At 40.3% G+C, this 19203-nt stretch overlaps 1 protein-coding gene across 3 annotated transcripts in view; it reads left to right on the forward strand.

The window, feature by feature from the left end:
* Window positions 1-19203, forward strand: part of lars2 (leucyl-tRNA synthetase 2, mitochondrial) — a 97180-nt gene that overhangs the window by 31647 nt on the left and 46330 nt on the right. For all 3 annotated transcript variants that reach the window (XM_059945180.1, XM_059945178.1, XM_059945179.1), the window contains exons 7-13: window positions 856-999; window positions 4722-4829; window positions 5106-5265; window positions 10480-10584; window positions 11614-11729; window positions 13631-13914; window positions 18683-18781. In XM_059945180.1, the coding sequence (XP_059801163.1) occupies window positions 856-999; window positions 4722-4829; window positions 5106-5265; window positions 10480-10584; window positions 11614-11729; window positions 13631-13914; window positions 18683-18781 (1016 nt within the window). The remainder of the gene's footprint in view (window positions 1-855; window positions 1000-4721; window positions 4830-5105; window positions 5266-10479; window positions 10585-11613; window positions 11730-13630; window positions 13915-18682; window positions 18782-19203) is intronic.

Here is a 19203-nt window from a genome sequence, read left to right on the forward strand (position 1 = left end):
TTAATCCAATGTATTCTTAAATTTAATCGTATGCATTACACAGTTGAGAGTGATTCTGAATTTCAAGTAACTTTTGGCACAAAGTGGGGGGGGGGGGTGTTTTGTGATCATTCTTGATCATGCTGACTAAAAGTTAGCATGTCCCACTTCTCAGGTTTCACTCCTTAGCCTTTTAGTTAGACCTTGTACGTCAAGGACTAATTCAGGTTTTTATTTAAATGGCGTGACATTTTCTCCCTTTAAGCTTCTTTCTGCCAAAACACAACCACATTGAACTGCAAAGGATGTTGTTGCCATAAAATTTATGTGGGAACTATTGGTCAGCAGCACTATTACAGGAAGAAGCTATATGAAGTCCTAATGAAGGGTTTCGGCCCAAAATGTCGACTGTTTACTTTTTTCCATTGATTCTGCCTGACCTGTTGAATTCCTCCATCATTTTGTGTGTGTTGCTCGGATTTCCAGCACCTGCAGATTTTCTCATGTTTGTGATAGGAAGAACCACAAGTTTAATGATTGTTAAAACTGGAATGTATACTTAATGCTCTGGTCAATTTGTGGTGTGTTACTCCAGAGCCTTTGCTGAACAAGTTGTTCTGAGCAAATTCAGGACAAGTCATTCTGTGCCATATAAGCTAATATTTGGTAGAATCCCAGTTTGATCTATTGCCTTGTTACTCCCATCCCTTCTGCTTTGTTTCTTCCCCAAAGCAACACTGCTCTTTTACTTAGCAAGATAGCTTGTCATTGGCACAAGTTTGTAGTCAGTGAACTGAATTCATTGCATCCAGATAAATCCATGAAGCTGTGAATTTTGTTTCGTTGTGTTGTGATGCAATTTCCAATACTTTTCAGGGACTCGTCAACTGGGACCCAGTGGATCAGACAGTGTTGGCAGATGAGCAGGTGGATGAAAGTGGCTGCTCCTGGCGCTCTGGGGCAAAGGTTGAGCAGAAGTACCTCAAACAGTGGTTCATAAGGACAACAAACTACGCTAAGGTGTGCAGGTCACGGAGACAAAGAGCTGAGCATGCAGTGTTTTCTCTCTCCTGAAATAAATAGCACTGTTCTCCACTGCCAGCTGCCTTTTACCTAAATTAATAGCTGTTTTCTGAATGATCACAGAAATCCTTCTTTTGGTTTGGGCAAGATAATTGTCATTGGATCATTAAATCTAGCAAGTTATACCAGTTCATTTTATTTTAAGTGATATGAATGATAATCTTGATCATAGAAAAGAGATAAAGTATATATAAAATGTTCATTAAGTGCATAACTTGTCTGGAGGGCACGGGTTCCCAAACTTAATGGTATTGGTCCATGACATAATAAAGGTGGGACCCCTGATTTAGGTATTTGGTTGTTATAGTGTCTGGTGTTTGTTATGATACTCTCACTTCTGAAAGTTACAAAATCTTGACTGACACCATTACAGTCCAGTGGATGTAATTCACTGTTGATGTTAAATTCTAGTTCCTGTACCCTCTCAGACACTACTCAGAAGGAGGCAATGGCAAACTACTCTGTAGAAACATTTGCCAAGAGCAATCATGGTCAAAGACCATGATCGCCTACGTCATAGACACGGCACATAATGATGATGAATTAAATAAGCCCCACATTGCCCTTTTTCCTCAGTATTCGTCAAAAACCTGAAAAATAACTTCTGGTTTTGTTTAGATTACTGTCTTTGGAATCTAATTGCAGTAGTGGCTCCATTTAATAAAAAAAAAAGGAGAAATTTTGTTGGAAAGGTTTATCTGGAGGCTTTGAAAGACCTGCATAAGTGCAAACTTTTTTCTCTTTCTCTAGTGACATTGATCTTAATGAATTTAGAACAAATCAAGATTGATTAACTTCATCCGTGTCTGTTCCGTTTCGTGACTCCACCACCCATGCTGCCTTCACCCGTGTCTCTTCTAATTCACATGCAATTGCAATTCACTTACTCCATCCTCCTGCCGCCACACCAAGGGTTAGGTTCCTCTTGTCCTCACCTACCACCCCATTAGTCTCCTGGTACTTATCCTTGCAAGCAGAACAAATGCCACACTTTCCCCTACATCTCCTTCCTCACTACTATTTAGCGCCCCAAACAGTCTTTCCAGGTGAGGCAACACTTTATCTGCAAGTCTATTGGGGTCATTTACTGTATCCGGTGCTCCCGGTGTGGTCTCCTGTATTTCAATGAGACCTGACATTGATTGAGAGACTGCATTGCCGAGCACCTTTACTCTGTCTGACACAAAAAGTGGTATCTCCCGGTGGCCACCCATTTCAATTCTGTATCCCTTTCCCTTCCCGACAAGTCAGTCTATGGCCTCCTCTGCTACCAGGAAGAGGCCACACTCAGGTGGAAGAGCAACACCTTATATTTCGTCTGGGCACCTCCAGCTTTATGAGATGAACATCGATTTCTAGAACTTCAAGTAATGGCCATCCCTCCCCATTCCCTATTTCTATTTTTCACTCTCACCTTATCTCCTTACCTGCCCATCACCTTCCTCTGGTGCTCCTCTCCCTTCCCTTTCTTCCATGATCTTCTGTCTTCTAACAGATTCCCCCTTCTCTAGCCTGTTATCTCCTTCAACAATCAACTTCATCCTTCCCCCTTCCCGGTTTCATCTATCACCTCGTGTTTCTTCCTCCCCTCCCTCTGCCTTCTAACTCTGACTCCTCATCATTTTTTTCTCCAGTCCTAATGAAGGGTTTTGGCCTGAAATGTTGACTGTACTCTTTTCCACAAATGCCGTCTGGCCTGCTGAGTTCCTCTAGCATTTTGTGCATGTTGCTTTGACTTCGCTCTCTCTGGATTCTTCTTAATTTGAATATAAATTTAAAATGGTGGACATTTAGCTTGCAGCAGAAGAAGTGGAAAGACTGATAATAATCAGGAAGTTTAAGATTACTCAAAGAGCAACAATCAGCAAAAACTAGAATCTTGAAACAAAAGTAAAAAATAGGAAAGAGACGCAGCAAATCTATCTGCACCAATACCAGAAAGAGGTGGATCATGCAGATCCTGTTTGTCATTCTGATGGTGCCCACAACCTGACACCATCTCTCCCTGTATCTACCCCTACTGACACTTACAGCATATTTATGTTGTAATTCTGTACATCTGACTTCTATTTCTGAAGGAAATGAAATATAAAGTAACCAAAACTGTTACCTCTAGTCCCATTATAAACTCTGTTCCCTTCTTATTGACTGCATCCTTTCTCTAATACACTGGAATTTAGAAGGATGAGAGCAGATCTGATTGAAACATATAAGATTATTAAGGTAAAAACACAAAATGCTGGCAGAACTCAGCAGGCCAGACAGCATCTGTGGGAGGAGGTAGTGACAACGTTTCGGGCCAAAACCCTTCATCACGAGTGAAGTAACATGGGATGGTCAAGGGGGGATAAGAAGTCGGGGGAGTGATAAAGTAGAGAGCTAGGAAGTGACAGGCTGGAGGGAAATGGGCTAGGGGGAAGAATTATGGGAAATAAAAGAGAAAGAAAGATAGAGCTGGGGAAGATTATAGTGGGGGGGGGGGAGAGAAAGAGAGTGAAAGAGAACCAGACTAAAATTATAGATAGGGATGGGGGTAAGAGCGGAGCAGGGGTATCAATGGAGGTCTGTGAGTTATTAAGGTATTGGACATACTAGAGACAGGAAACACGTTCCTGATGTTGGGGGAGTCCAGAACTGGAGGCCACAGTTTAAGAATAAGGGGAAGGCCATTTAGAACGGAGTTGCGGAAAAACTTTTTCACCCAGAGAGTTGTGGATCTGTTGAATGCTCTGCCTCAGAAGGCAGTGGAGGCCAATTCTCTGGACGCTTTCAAGAGAGAGTTAGACAGAGCTCTTAAAGATAGCGGAGTCAAGGGATATGGGGAGAGGGGAGGAACGGGGTACTGATTGTGGATGATCAGCCATGATCACAGTGAATGGCGGTGCTGGCTCGAAGGGCTGAATGGCCTACTCCTGCACCTATTGTCTTCTGTTTAATACCTGTTTAAAACTGAAGCAGTCTGCTCACTGCCTAAGTTTCACATTTGGCTCCAAGAAGAGATGTACACTGTATACCTGCGTATTGCGCAGACCATGGATTTCTTTCTAATTGATGTTACATGGCATCACTTCATCTCAACTGATCCGCTGAAGTGCTCATGCATATTTTTGCTATATCCTGACTTGTCTATCACCACCAAACACATTTAATTTTCTTTCCCCATGATAACTCGTGTAACAATGTCAATGAAAACTCTGCAGCTAATGCCTTAACTCTCATTAAGTCTCATTCATTATAACCTCTGAGCTTACTCAGCTATACCAACTGAGTAGTGGTTCAATTCGATCCATGGTGTAAGCTTTTCCTATCTATGTGACCCACTTCAGCCCAATAATCTTTGGAGATCTTTAAGCTCCTTTCAGTATAGCTATGTTATCGTTTTTGTTTACACGACTTGCTTCAGTTTAAAGTACACCAAGTATCTGCATTATTTGGTCTAACCTCTTCAGCATCTCCACCTTTTCATTCCTTTTATAAAATCTGTATCTGTGATTCATTCTTAGAATATTTCACTTGTCAGCAGAATAATTTATTCATTGAACAAAATTGTTAATTTGGTTAGGATCATGAGGTAGCGCACGGCCAAGGATAGTCTGAAGGTTGATGTGTGTGATTCAATATTTTACTAACTTTTAATTCAATACTTTTGTGTTTTGCAGTCTTTGCTGGATGCCCTCGAAGACCTTCCTGATTGGTATGGTGTCAAAGAAATGCAAGCAAACTGGATTGGTGCTTGCACTGGATGCTACTTTGACTTTGAGTTAAAGGTATAAACAACTTTGAGCTGAGTTCCTCTATTTTCTTGTTTGCCAGGTCTAAAGCTTTTCATTCTTTCACCAGAAAGGATGGAAAGTCATATCTGGGAAATACGTACATTGAAACTTGGATTTATTGTTTTATACATGTTAACTAACTTAAACAGTTAAATTTTATGGTTTTGGAGAAGGATTGAATATAGAAACACAGACATTTTAAATACAGTCAGCTGCATGAAGTTTCCCGTTTCTGTATGATTCAAAAAGTGTGAATCTTTTTTTAAATAGATAGATGGAAAATACATTGGTGAAAAGCTTGCGGCATATGCCTTCTCGCCAGATGCTATTTATGGAGCGTCACACCTCTCTCTCCTGCCAAGTCATAGGTTGCTACATAGCAGCAATAAGTTGAGACATTTGCTTTCAGAGCAATTCGTATCTGACTCAGGTAAGGTTTGGTAGAATCTCCTGTGTTAACAGAACCTTAAAAACTATTTGTTATCCCTGGAAGAGGACTCCACAATCAGGCTTGGGAAGCCCTGAACTGCTTAAAAATTGGGGAAAGATGAAATGAGCTGGAAAGGGATTGTGGACTTTTGAGAACTGAAAGACATTTTGGTATGAAACTATTTCCCTAGTTCATCCTCACAGAGTGATTGTTACTTTGCCAAGGTCAAGGAATCTCTTCGTTTATTATTTTGAATGAAAATCAGGTCTAGTGTCACCGGCATAGATCATGATATTTGTTGTTATGTGCAGCAGTACATTGCAATACATAATAGTAAAAAAGTAAACTGCGGTAAGTATAGATATATATATATATAGAGAGAGAGAGATTTAAAAAATTAAATAAGCAGTACAAAAAGTGAAAACAGTAGTGAGGTGCTGTTCATGAGTTCAGTGTCCATTCAGAAATCTGATGGTAGAGGGGAAGAAGCTGTTCCTGAAATGTTCACTGTGTGTCTTCAGGCTCCTGGACCTCCTCCCTGATGGTTGCAATGAGAAGAGGTCGTGTCCTGGGTGATGGTGATCCTTAATGATAATTTTTCTAGCATCTTAGCATCATTGACAAGGCCAGCATTTATTTCTCCTAAAAATAAAAGCAAAACTGCACAGTTTGGAAATCTGAAATAAAAACAAAAAAATACTCGAAAATCTCAGGAATGCATGCAGTATTTGTGGAAAGAAACAGTAAATGATTCCTTCATCACAATTAAGAGAAAGAGAACAAGCTAGTCTTGGTAGCAGAATAGGAAAGGAGGGAGAACAACATGCAGAACAAAGGGAATATCTAATGGAGTGAAAAATAATGTGGTCATTAAATTAATATAATTAACATCATAACATTATCAACATGCTGTATCACACAAAGAAGTTTAACTGCCCATTTAATGGCTCCATTATTTCACTATTATACATATTTCAAAGTTTCAAAGTGCATTTATTTTCAAATAATCGATAAAATATACAACCTTGAGATTTGTTTACTTACAGGTAGTTGTAAAGCAATGAACCCACTTAAAAAAATATAACCAGCCCTCCCTTCCCCCCCCCCCCCCCCCGCCAGTGCCCACAGAGAAAGTGAAAGCTGCTGCCATCTTTTCTAGCACCATCTTAAACTGAAACTATTAGGTTTGTTCCACCCGTTTATATTTCAGATAAACTTCTTTGGCACAGGTCATGTTGAGCTCATTGAGAGCAGTGACTGTTTTATTATCACTGACGTGTGCTGTGAAATGTTTTGTGGCTGCAGTATATAGGTCAACACATAGAATTACTATAAATTGTAATAAGAATATATATTTTAAAAATAAGTAAGTATATAGTGTGCAAGATAGTGAGGTAGTGTGCATGGGTTCATGGACCATTCAAAAATCTGATGGCGGAGGGGAAGAAGCTGTTCTTAAAACATTGAGTGTGTGTCTTCAGGCTCCTGTTCCTCCTCTCTGATGGTAGTAACAGGGCATCCTGACTTGTGCCTTACCGTAACTGGAATTGCTTTGGGATGTTAGGGGGTAAGTAACCAGCTAAAGGATGCTTAGTCTCCAATTGTCAGTTCATGCCGAAGGAGCTTCCAAAACTGTACCTGAGAATGAGTTGATGTTTTCAGAAATAACTTGGACAATCGGCAGAGAGAGAAAGGAGTAAAACTATAAGTGTTGTTGTAGAATTATTTTTCAGATATTTCCCATGGTCTCTGATCAAGCATGCCTGTTTTGCATGAGCCAACAAATGCAACATCACACGGTTTAATTCTTGTCATTACAAACCTGACTCAAGTACAGAAGTAATGCCCTAAGTGATCCAGGACATCTTTACCCTTTGCAATCTTTTGCAGCTACCTAAAAGCACTTCAGCTTGGTTCATGGATGTTTGACTGTAACACACCCTCAGTGCTGACTACAAAGATTGCTTTTGCTCCCACCTCTCTGAGGTGTAATGGTGACTAATTGATATAGAATGCCAGCAACTGACCCTATTTTATTTGTAGGTGAGAAGTTGTTTTGCATTGAGTCAGCTTTTGCCTGAGCATAGACCAGTACTACTGCTAGATTAAGGAACGCAATGCCATACCCTTCAGAATTAAAAACAAGGTCATGCTTGTGAAATATGTTGTTTGAACAGGAAATTCCTATTGTATCTGTTTCCTTGTAATGTAATTTAATGTCTAAAAATTATATTTTCCCCTCTAAATGTTGAACTGAAGGAGATCTTTTCACAAGATGTCTTCATCAGGAAGTGTCTAAAATAGGAAAATACTTCTGTGTGATCAGGTTGTAGTATGGTTTCCCATAACCAGCTGGGCTGCTTCATTTTCCAGTCCCAGCAAAATGATTCAGGCAGAAAAAAATAACAATCTGGAAAGCCGTTTTCGTGGTACCTTTTAAAGTTTCTCTTCTGTGAATTACCATGAAATCAAACTGTCAGAGTATTTACTTGTTTGTTAGCAAAGTGAAATTTGCCTGTAAATATTTTCAGCAATCTTTGTCACGGTGTGATCCATTAAGTTGTGTTTTGCCATATATTAACAAACTATGAGCTTTGCATCTGAATTGCACGGCAAGAATTTTCTGGTGTTTTTTGCTTCTCATTACAAGATACTTTCTGTTTTGTTGGCTAGCCACTTTGTCTATAAAGTACAAAAGATCTGTTATTCGTGTAATTTGGGCTACTGCCTTAATGTGACTAAATGGGTCAAATTCCATTTTAATTACACATACTTGTTGACAATAACCAGTTGCGGATTGGCTTCCATTTTCCTGAAAAAGCCAATGAACTTAAATTTGGGGGGGAATTACACTATAGTATCATCAGGAATGTTAACAGTTAACAGTAATTTGCTTTGCCCAGAAATTCAAGCTTAAAGTTTTTACTGAAAGCCAGAACTTATTGATCTTGTGTGATGAGGTCCACTCAGAAAAACAGCTGCATATGTATTAAAAAGAAATTTTAATTCTTTCAATGACCACAGGCCTGACCAGTTACCTTCCACCACCGCCTTCCTTCATCTGGCAGAACTTGCACCCACACTTAATAATTTCACTTTCAGCTCCCTCCACTTTCTCCAAACCCAAAGTGTCGGTGTGGGCGCCAGTTATACTTGTCTTATTGATGACTACTTGAAATAGTCCGTATTCCAAACCTTCCCTGGTAATGAATAATAAGCCCTACTTGGGCTTCCAGCCTGGTACAGGTATTCATTTTACTGGATGTTTTGATGACAAACTCTGCCATCTTCATCAGGGACGATGCATGGGCATGGCTAGTCTGGTGGTAGTTATACCGCATCATTCGTCTCTCCTGATTGGTTAGTCCTCATCCAATCAGGTTTCTGCTGTCCCACCTGATTTATAATTGAACTCCAGTTCTTACTTAGAGCAAGACCTTTGTCTTTGTTAAAATTCTTTTGCTCTTGTTTTATTTCAATGGCTTCCTTCTTTGGGCGGTCCCAAAAGCTATTGGCTCTGGAACTCGATTGTAAACAAGGTGGGACAGCAGAAACCTGACTGGACAAGGACTAACCAATCAGGAGGGACAAATGACAGGAGTATAAATACCACCAGACTAGACCTGCTCACACATCATCCCTGATGAAGGTGGCAGAGTTTATTTGTCATGTCCGCTGGGAAAGCACTAGATCCTTTTTCACACCCCTGGTAATGCTCCCCAACTCTTTCTGTGCTACATTGCCAACTGCATTGGTGCTGCCTCATGCACCCGTGCTGAGTTTGTCAACTTTGCCTCCAATTTTCACTCTGCTCTTAAGCTCCATTGGTCCTTTTCTGACATCACTCTCCTCTTTCACAATCTCTTTCTCCATCTCTAGAGACAAACTCTCTACTGATATCTCTTATAAATCTACTGATTCCCACAACTATCTTGACTATACCCCTTTTCACCCTTTCTCCTGTAAAAATGCTATTTCCTTTTCCCAGTTCCTTTGTTTCTGCCACATCTGTTCCCAGGATGAGACTTTATAGGACATCTGAAATCAGAAATGTCCTGCTTCTTCAATGAGTGGTGCTTCCCTTCCTCCACCATTAATCCTGCCCTCACCCACATCTTCTCCATTTCCTGGATATCCGCGTTCAGCCCATCTTCCTGCTGCCTTAAAAGGGACACGCCCCATGAACCTCTGTATCCAGCACATTGTTCTCCTCAATTTCTGCCATCTTCAATGGGATTCTACCACTGAACACATCATTACTTCACCCCCACTCTCCACTTTCCACAAGGATTGCTCTTTCCATGATTCTTTTGTCGATTTATCTCTCCCCACTAATCTCCCTCCTGGCACCTATCCCTGTGTGCAAAAGTGCTATACCTGCCTGTTCCTCCCTCACCTCCATTCAGGGCCCCAAACAGTCTTTCCAGTGACTTCACTTATGAACCTGTTGGGGTCGTCTACTGTGTCTGGTGTTCTTGATGTGGCTTCTGTTACATTGGTGAGACCCGAAGTAGACTGGGGGACCAGTTTGTCTTGTACCTTTGCTCCATCATCAAAAAGGCAGGATTTTCCAGTGGCCAATGATGTGAATTCTAATCCCCATTCCTATTCTGGAATATCATTCCATTGCCACCTCTTCTGCCATGATAAGGCCACTCTCAGAATTGGAGGAGCAACACCTTATATTCCATCTGTGTAGCCTCCAACCTGATGGCATGAACATCGATTTCTCCAGCTTACGGTAATTTATCCCCCACCCCTTCTGTCTTCTTCTATTCCCCACTCTGGCTCCGCTCTTAGCTCTTCTCCTTACTTGCCTCTCACCTCCCTCTGGTGTCTCTTCTCTTTCCCTTTCTCCTATTGTCCAGTCTTCACTCCTATCAGATTCCTCCTTCTCCAGCCCTTTACCTTTTCCAACGATCACTTCCCAGCTTCTTCTTTCATTGCCCTTTGCCACCCACATGGCTTCACCTGTCACCTTCTTTCTTATACTTCTTCTCCTCTCCCCATGACCTTTGCAGTCCTAATGAAGGGTCTCGGCCTGAAACGTCAACTGTTTATTAATTTTCATAGATGTTGACTGACCTGTTGAGTTGCTCCAGCATTTTGTGTTTGTTGCTCTGGATTTCCAGTGTCTGTAGAATACCTTGTGTTTTTGAAGATAAATTGATGCTTTAAGAGCCTAATCCTGATTCATTACTAATTGTTTTCCAGATTGTCAAACTTCAGTAACTGGTGTGAATCTTTTAAATGGTCAAGAAATTCCTCTTATCATTTCAGCCAAGAAAGAGTTTGAAGGCCATCTAGACACTGTCATAGGTAAAGCATATTTTTCTGCTTTAACTTGCCCTGAAAGGGAGAGATATTCTAGATCGTTTCATCTCTTGGCAAATGAGTAAATTTCTGAGGTGAACTGTTATTTTAAAATGTACTTTATCTTTGCAGCTGAAGGTATGATCTCCAGTGACAGAGCATTTATATTTGGAGATCATCCATAGGCCAAGATTGGTGGAGTGCTTAAATCCTGATTGGTGATAGGGCTGGGGAGATTAGAAGGCTGGGGAGAGGCAGATCCATGGAGGGATTTCAAAACAAGAATGAGTGGTCTATTTTTTCACTGCTAATATCCATATTAATCCGCTCTATCATAGAACTTTGAGAATGTTTAAGCAATTAGTACAATGAGATATTTCCTTTGTGACAGGAATGGGGTTAGTGGGATGCCGGGAATCTTCTGTTACCATATTGGTTAATGTCGCACGGGGGATCTAGGAGGAGCATAAGACCTCATCCCAGTAACGGTAGAGTGCTTCTTTCCATGGAGTCAACTGCAATGAGAAAGGGGATTTACCTTTCCATAGTATTGTTCAGGTCAGCACAAATAGCTATATAACTGTACTTTAGGAACCACAACAACGCTTCATGCTTAGTAAATAGCAATGTGATGTTGATCAGGTAATTGTTGCAGAAACATGTATTGAGGAATTAATACTGGCCTGGATGCTAATGAGAACACCTGTACTCTTGTTGAAATAATGCCATCAGATCTTGAGCTCAGCTGGTAAGCTGTCAGGATCCCGTTTTAACATCTCACCCATTAGACTGCATCTCATGATAGAACAGTGCACCATCGGTACCCTGTTCGAGTGTCAGCTGAGACTCGTGTACTTGGGTCTCCAGAGTAGGGTTTGAAATGTCGAACTTCTGACATAAAGTACCTCCCACAGCTCTTAACTAATGCTGACATGTTGTGGTTCAGAGGGGAAGAGATAGGAAAAATTGTGCTCCTTAATAAGAACCTATTTTAGTCAAATCTTTGACACATTTCTGTTTTTTATTTAAACAAAGGTATTCCAAGTGTTAATCCAGAAGATGCAGCAATTGCACAGAGGTTCTGTCTGCCATGGCGAGAGGTCTTTGAAACTTCACCTGACGGCACAGAACGTTTACAGAATTCTGGTGAGGTTAGTGTTGTAGTAGCTAGGGCTGTGCTTTGGGTCTTCATCTCACCCTGTGCATCATCTCTGTGTATGGAAGAAGTTTACTTGAGTGCTTCCAAGGGTTCGGTTGCATCAGTGTACCAGTGTAGCTAAGGTTTCCCATCCAAAGGCTTAGATAAAGTTGAGCAAAACTACTCAGAAGTTGAGGAGCCGACAACTAGAGAGCACAGGTTAAACTCATTAGTAAAAGATCTAGAAGTAACTTAATGAAATACATTTAAACAATTTGCATTTGCAGATACTAATGGATAAGATATTACATATACATTTACTAATGGCCTTCAAATGAGTTTCTGGTAGAAGAATATTGGCAGAATATGGGGAAAGGGTAGAGGAATGATATTAACTGGTTTGCTCTTTGAGAGCCTCCACAGATTTGTTGTGCTGAATGGTAACTCCGATCCTCTGCTATTCTATGGCTACTGAACACTAAACATATTAAGCTAGTGAACATGCAACTTTATAAAATTCTGATTAGACCGGACTTGAAATATTACGTTCATTTCTGGTCACCTCATTGTAGGAAAGATAATCCAGGCAACATACTGATAAATTTCTTTAGCATCCTCTCTAAAGTTTCCACTGAAGCCGGAACTTGAGAGGGTGCGGGGGAGATTTACCAGGATGCTACCTGGATTAGAGAGCATGTTGTATGATGAAAGGTGAAGCAAACTAGGGCTTTTCTCTTTGGAGTGAAGGATGAGAGGTGACTTGATAGAAGTGTATAAAAGTCATTGATAGGCAGGACACCCAGGGTGGAAATGGCTAACAGGAAAGGGCATAATTTTAAGGTGTTTGGAGGACAGTACAAGGGGGATGTCAGACGTAGGTTTTTTGCACTGTGAGTGTTGGGTGTGTGGAACACTCTGGTATGATTGGCGGTGGAAGCAGATACATTAGAGACATTTAAGAAACTCTTAGATAGGCACGTGGATGGAATCAAAATGGAGGGTTGTGTGGGAGGAAAATGTTAGATTGATCCTGGAGTAAGTTTCATTTTTGGCATGAAGGGCCCGTACTGTGCTGTACCGTTCTATGTTGTTCTATGTCAATGTGGTGCTTCCAGGATTAGGTGGAAACCCTAGGTGCATGCGTACCTACAGATACTTTTCCTGAAACTGCTGTTTCTCACTGGCAGAGAGTAGTGGCAGGTAGATGGCAGTCCATGGTATGCCAATAAGTGAAATATTTTCACTGGTCAAAAGAGTGTGGTTATCAATGTATTTTGTTACCCTAGAATTAGAAGACAACAAAAGTATGCAATAACATATTTCCATTCTGCCCTTTTCAACCTCAGGATTCTCCAAAGCACTTTGCAGTCATGTGGTCTGACCTGCTGAGTATTTCTGCATTTTCTGTTTACATTGCACTCCTTTCTGATGTGTATTTAATATTTCAGTAATAGTTGAGTTATCTTGTAAATATGTTGATGATTAAGCATTCTTTTTGCTAAAATAATTGTGGTTATATGTACAAAGTACTTCAATAGCGTACGTCATGACAGTATCACGTGATACATGCGCGCCTTGCTTGAAGTAAAGAACAAACTAAAACTCTCATCTTTTGGCTCTCTTGTTTTCCTTTAAATCCATTTAATGTTTTGGAGTTACAAAACATAAGACTTTCCACCTTGGAAAAGAAACAATCATTCTTTCGTTACTAGTGGGTCTGAACCCTGGAACTTCATGCCCAGTCGCACTGCTGAAGTGTCTACTAGGACTTGCAACAGGTTAAGAAAATGGCAAATCGTGACCTCTTGAGGCCAGTGGAGATGGGAAATAAGTGGGCAACATCAGATTCTGGAAATGGAATTAAATTGCTCCAATTAGTTTATAATGTTAAATCAGGCTGTGTTGATCTTTCAGTTTACAGGACTGGACAGACAGTCTGCAACTCAAGCCATACTGAAGCGTGCACAAGACCTTGGAGTTGGTGGCTATCTTACAAGTCCAAAAATGCGTGACTGGTTGATATCCCGGCAACGTTACTGGGGAACACCTATTCCTATCATCCACTGCCTGTCTTGTGGTGCCGTTCCAGTCCCTTTTGAAGACCTGCCTATTCTTTTACCTAAGCTTAAGTCATTTACAGCCAAAGGAATTTCCCCACTATCTACAGCCTCTGAATGGTTAAATTGTACCTGTCCCAAGTAAGTAAATATATTCTGTTTCCTCAACAGGTTGGTTTTTGCTTATGGAAATTTAAAAAAAACTGTACTGGGAATGCATGGAAGATTGAACATGAACTGATTTTGCATATTTATGGCATACTTCTCAACTTATGGTCATTCCCACATGTTTTATGTTGGAAATAAGAAAGGCAAATTTGTGAACAGCAAGCTCCCTCAAGCAACTATGATAATCACCAGATAATCTTATTGAAGGATAATCATTCTCTTGCACATGGAAGTAATTTCTCGTAACTTCTTCAAAATGGAACTGTTTAGATCCATCCAGTAGATATTCATGTCTCTCATAATCTTATAAACCTGTCAGGTCTCCCCTCAGCCTCTGCCCTTCCAGAGAAAACAGCCCAAATGTTTCGAAACTCTTTTTGTAGTGCATGCCCTCTAATCCAGGCAGCAGCCTGCTAAGCCTTTCTGCCCCTTTTCCATAGCCTTCATATCCTTTCTATAACAAGGTGACCAGAATTTGCAATACCGCAGATGTAGCCTAACCTGAGTTTTAAACATAACTTTCTGACTCTTGAACTCAGTGCTTCAACTAATAAAGGCAAGAATGCTATATGCATTCTTTACCTATTAACTTGTGCAATCATTTTTATGGAGCTGTTGTCTTGGACATCAAGATTTCTCTGTACAAAACAAGCTGCCAGAGGAACTGGTAGAGACAGGCACAATTATGATATTCAAAAGACATATGGATAGACACATGAGTAGGATAGTTTAACTCATGGGACTAACTCAGTCAGGCAGATTGGTAAGCATGGATGATTTGGGCCAAAGGGCCTGCTTTCCATGCTGTTAAACCCTAAGACCATTCACTGGTAGTTTGCAATTACAAAAGGAAATTTTTGGAAACTTGATGTGAAGACATTATAAACTGTAAAGCCCATTATATTACACTGTATATTAATTGTTTTTCCTTCTCCATTTAAGCATGTGAAAATTTGTACTGACTTAAATACACAAATGGGAAAATGTTATCACAAAGTTTGGATTAAAAAAGGACTCCACGGGATTTATGTTGTCAAAACAGTATTTTGGTAGATTTGTTGGTTGTAAAAGAGCACTCATATCATCAAAGCTAAAATAATACTTTGTATCAAATATGTTGTTTGATACCAGGTTTACTGTCTAATGCTTGCTTGAAAATCCAATTGATAACCAAAGCTAAGCACATGAACCCAAAACTTAATTAATTTTTAACCATAATATTTTAAAATAATGGATTTAAGGATAAGCAATACTGAAACAAGAGTAGATCCTTATTTACTAACATAAGATATGACCTTCTGGTTAGTGAATTAGTAACTAGAGTGTATAATGTTTTAATATCTCCATCAAAAGTCAAGACAGTGAAATCGGATCAGCAAGTGAAATGTTGTGGTTATCATAATGCTTTACAGCGACAGCGATCGGATTTCCATTCCTGCAGCTGACTGTTAGGAATTTATGCATTCCCACCGTGACCATGTCGATTTCCTCTGGGTGCTCCAGTTCCCTCACATATTCTAAAGATGTAGAGGTTAAGATTAGTAAGTTGTTGCTGCTGGAAGCATGGCGACACTTGTAGGCTGGCCCGGTACATTCTTGGACTCGGTTGGTCGTTGATGCATTTCACTGTATGTTTTGATGTACATGTGACAAATAAAGCTAATAATAATCTTAACAGATACTGTGATGGATGCTGAAACTAGGTTGGATGTAAATCCTTCATCAATTTTAAAAGGATTTGCAGGAAATATTTTGGGGCCAGAATAATTAAATAGCTGTCGAGGAATAGGGTTAGCTGCATTAGAGGTCAGTTTGGGTACACAATTAAAATCTGGCTGGCAAATAACCTGAACCCCAGTGTCTATAATTAATTTGTTACCTGATTAGCACCAGGATTCCTATATCGTCTTACAAATGCAGCACACTCCCACTCGAGCAAGAATGGGGAATTTCTGACACCTCTGTGTTTCTGCTTTTAAAACTTGTCCCATCCCACTAGCAAGATAACATTTATGTATAAAGAAGCAACTCTGAGCTTAGTACAGTTCAATCAGTCTGGTGAATTATTAGACGAGCATAAAATGCCTCAACTAGTAACACACAAACAGTTGTAGTTCTTCCTGTCAATACTGAGTACATCATTTAAACATTCACAGTCTAGGTTCAAAAAAGCATATGAACCTCTGGGGTGATGCCTTCTGCAGAAACTATTTGGAGTTCCAGTCAATGAGATGAGATTGGAGGTGTGGGTTGTAGAAGTGCCCTGCCCTTTAAAAAAGGCACACAAAATCAGGTTACTGACCAAACCTGCTCTTCTCAAGAAAGATCTGTTTATGTGCACCATGCCTTGATCAAACAACTTTCAGACCAACTTAGGCGAAGAATTGTAGAGATGAATGAAGCTGGAAAAGGCTATAGAAGCATTTCAAAAGACTTGAGTGTTCATCAGTCCACAGCATGAGAAATTGTCAACATATGGAGGAAATTCAGTACTGTTGCTACTCTCCCTAGGAGTGGGCTTCCTGCAAAGATCGCACCAAGAGCACGATGTGCAATGCTGAGGAAGGTGAAAAAGAACCCAAGCGAAAGACCTGCAGAAATCTCTAGAACTTGTTAAAGTCTCTGTTCATGTGTCCACTATAAGAAAAACACTGAACAAGAATAGTTTTCGTGGAAGGACACCACAGAGGAAACCACGGCTCTCTAAAAAAAGAGAATGCTGCACGTCTCAAGTTTGCAAAAGACCACCTAGATGTTCCACAACACTTCCGGGTCAACGTTCTGTGGACAGATGAGACAGAAGTTGAACTTTCTGGCAGAAATGCACATTGCTGTGTTTGGAGGGAAAACCTCGTCCCAACTTTGAAGCATGGTGGAAGGAGCACTGTGGTTTGGGGCTGCTTTGCTGCCTCAAGGCCTGGACAGCTTGCAGTTGTTAAGGGGACAAATGATCCAAAACACAAGAGTAAATCTACAACAGAATGGTTTAAAAAGAAATTTGTGTTTTGGAATGGCCGAGTCAGCGTCCAGACCTTACCCCAATCGAGATGATGTGGCATGACCTGAAGAGGTCTTTTCATGCAGGGTATCCTGGAAATATTGATGAACTGAAACAGTTTAGTATGGAGGAATTGTCTAAAATTCCTCCTTGCCATTGTGCAAGTCTGATCAGTAGCTACAGGGAACGTTTGGTGGAGGTCATTGCTGCTAAAGGAGGTTCTACCAGTTATTAAACACAAGGGTTTGTATACTTTTTCCAAACTGGACTGTGAATTAATAAACAATGTGTTCAACAAAGACATTGTGTGTTATTAGGCTAGGCAGATTGTGGTTGTCTATAATTATGACGTAGATGAAGATCAGACCACACTTTATGAGTAAATAATACAAAAAACCAGGTATCTACAAAGGGTTCTCAAACTTTTTCTTGCAACTGTATATGTGTGTGCCATCCTAATTACTCTTGGTGGTAGTGAGTTTCACATTCTAACTATAGATTCACTGTTGGATTAGTAGAGTCCATCTTGTATACTGTATGTGCAGCCTTTTTTCAAAACTTACACTAATTCCAATTCTCACATTGCGTCCATACTTTCATAAGACCTGAATATCTGGTCCTTCCCTTTCTCTGTAACTGCTTCAAGCCCGGTATTGCTTTGCACACCACAAATTCAAGACTTTTCAACATCCCAGGTTTATTTTTTCCATCTTTGGCTGCTATGGTTAGAGCTGTTGGATGCAGGTGTCTTGGAATTGTTTCCCTAATTGCTGGTGTTTTTCTTTCTGCCTCTAAGATGTCCCTTTACTGTCTTGTTCATGTGCTGTTCACTTGCTGTAATATCTCCTTATGTAGCTCAGTATCAGTTTTGCTGAAAGATACTTCTTCGATGTTTTAGAGCAAGCTTTACTACATCTTGTGCACCATATACAGTTAAGGATGGTTATACCAGCTTACTTTTGTTTGAAACAAGTAGGATTTCTTGACTATTTGATACTCCAACACACATTTACTTCTCTTTCTAAAAAAAAATCACACAGTTCAGTAATAAATTTTTCCACTGAACCCAGTAAGTTTAAGGAGAGCTTGAGAAAGCACGCCCTGATAACTTTCAAGGATGTGTAGGGAGAAGAGCCAGGTGGGTTTCTAGGAATGGAGGGTATTAGAGCTGGGCATTTTCCAAGGAAGTGCAGGAATCAGAAACCTGGGTGAGGGAAATGAAATGTGGAAGCAAGGTCCCATAAGTGAAAGCAAACTGGGACTCATGTGGCTGGAAAGGAGCATGGGAACAGGGACCCTAGTATGTGAAAGGTGGCACGGGAATTAGCACCCATTAAGCCAAATGTGAATCTGTCAAGATTTTCAGATAACGGTTTATTAACAGTAAATAGAAATTGTTTTCATAGAGTACACTTGATGCTGGCCAGTGTATGAAGACTGAAGCAAATAAAGAGAGTTTAATGGAGACTACTCTGGCTCCAGTTCGGAGTTCCCATCCAGGGGTCCATAGACCCCCCCCCCCCGGTTAATGTTAGGGGTCCAAGACATAAAAAAGGTTGGGAACCCCTGCTTTAGATGGATTTCTATCTTCCCAATCATTTGCCTGTGGTTAGTTAAGTTGTTGCCTTCTCATGGTGCTTGCTGTATCAAGGCTTGAAATGCTGCCTAATTCACTCAACACAAACCCCTTTTGTTTCTGGCTGTAAAACTTGCAGAGCTTACAGCTTGTCTCTTCCCGTGCAGGTGTAAATGCCCTGCCAGACGAGAGACCGACACCATGGATACATTTGTGGATTCTGCCTGGTATTACTACAGATACATCGATCCTCATAACAGTCTGAAGTGAGTTTGAAAATGACCCTCTCTATATTAGTAATTAAATATATTTCCCATGCTTTTTCTGCCTCATTCCTTGCTGGAATTAATTTCATTTAGTCTGGGGCAGTGTTGTATCACCATAATTTACAGCACAAAAGGCAACTATCAGGTAATACCACTCTTCAGCTCTTACTCTCTGAAGATTATTGGTAGTCAAATGCTTCTCAGAGTTAGAATCAGGTTTAATATCACTGGCATATGTCATGAAATTTGTTGTTTTGTGGCAGCAGTACATTTCACGAGCTTCCCCGATGGAGAGCTACCACATTTTAATAAAAAGATCTACAAATTACAATAAGAAATATATATAATTAAATTAAATAATTAGTTCAAAAAAGATAGGAAAAAATACTAATGAAGTGTTCATGGGTTCCTTGCCCATTCTA

The sequence above is a fragment of the Hypanus sabinus genome, chromosome 20, assembly GCF_030144855.1.
Source record: "Hypanus sabinus isolate sHypSab1 chromosome 20, sHypSab1.hap1, whole genome shotgun sequence".
Lineage (NCBI taxonomy): Eukaryota > Metazoa > Chordata > Chondrichthyes > Myliobatiformes > Dasyatidae > Hypanus > Hypanus sabinus.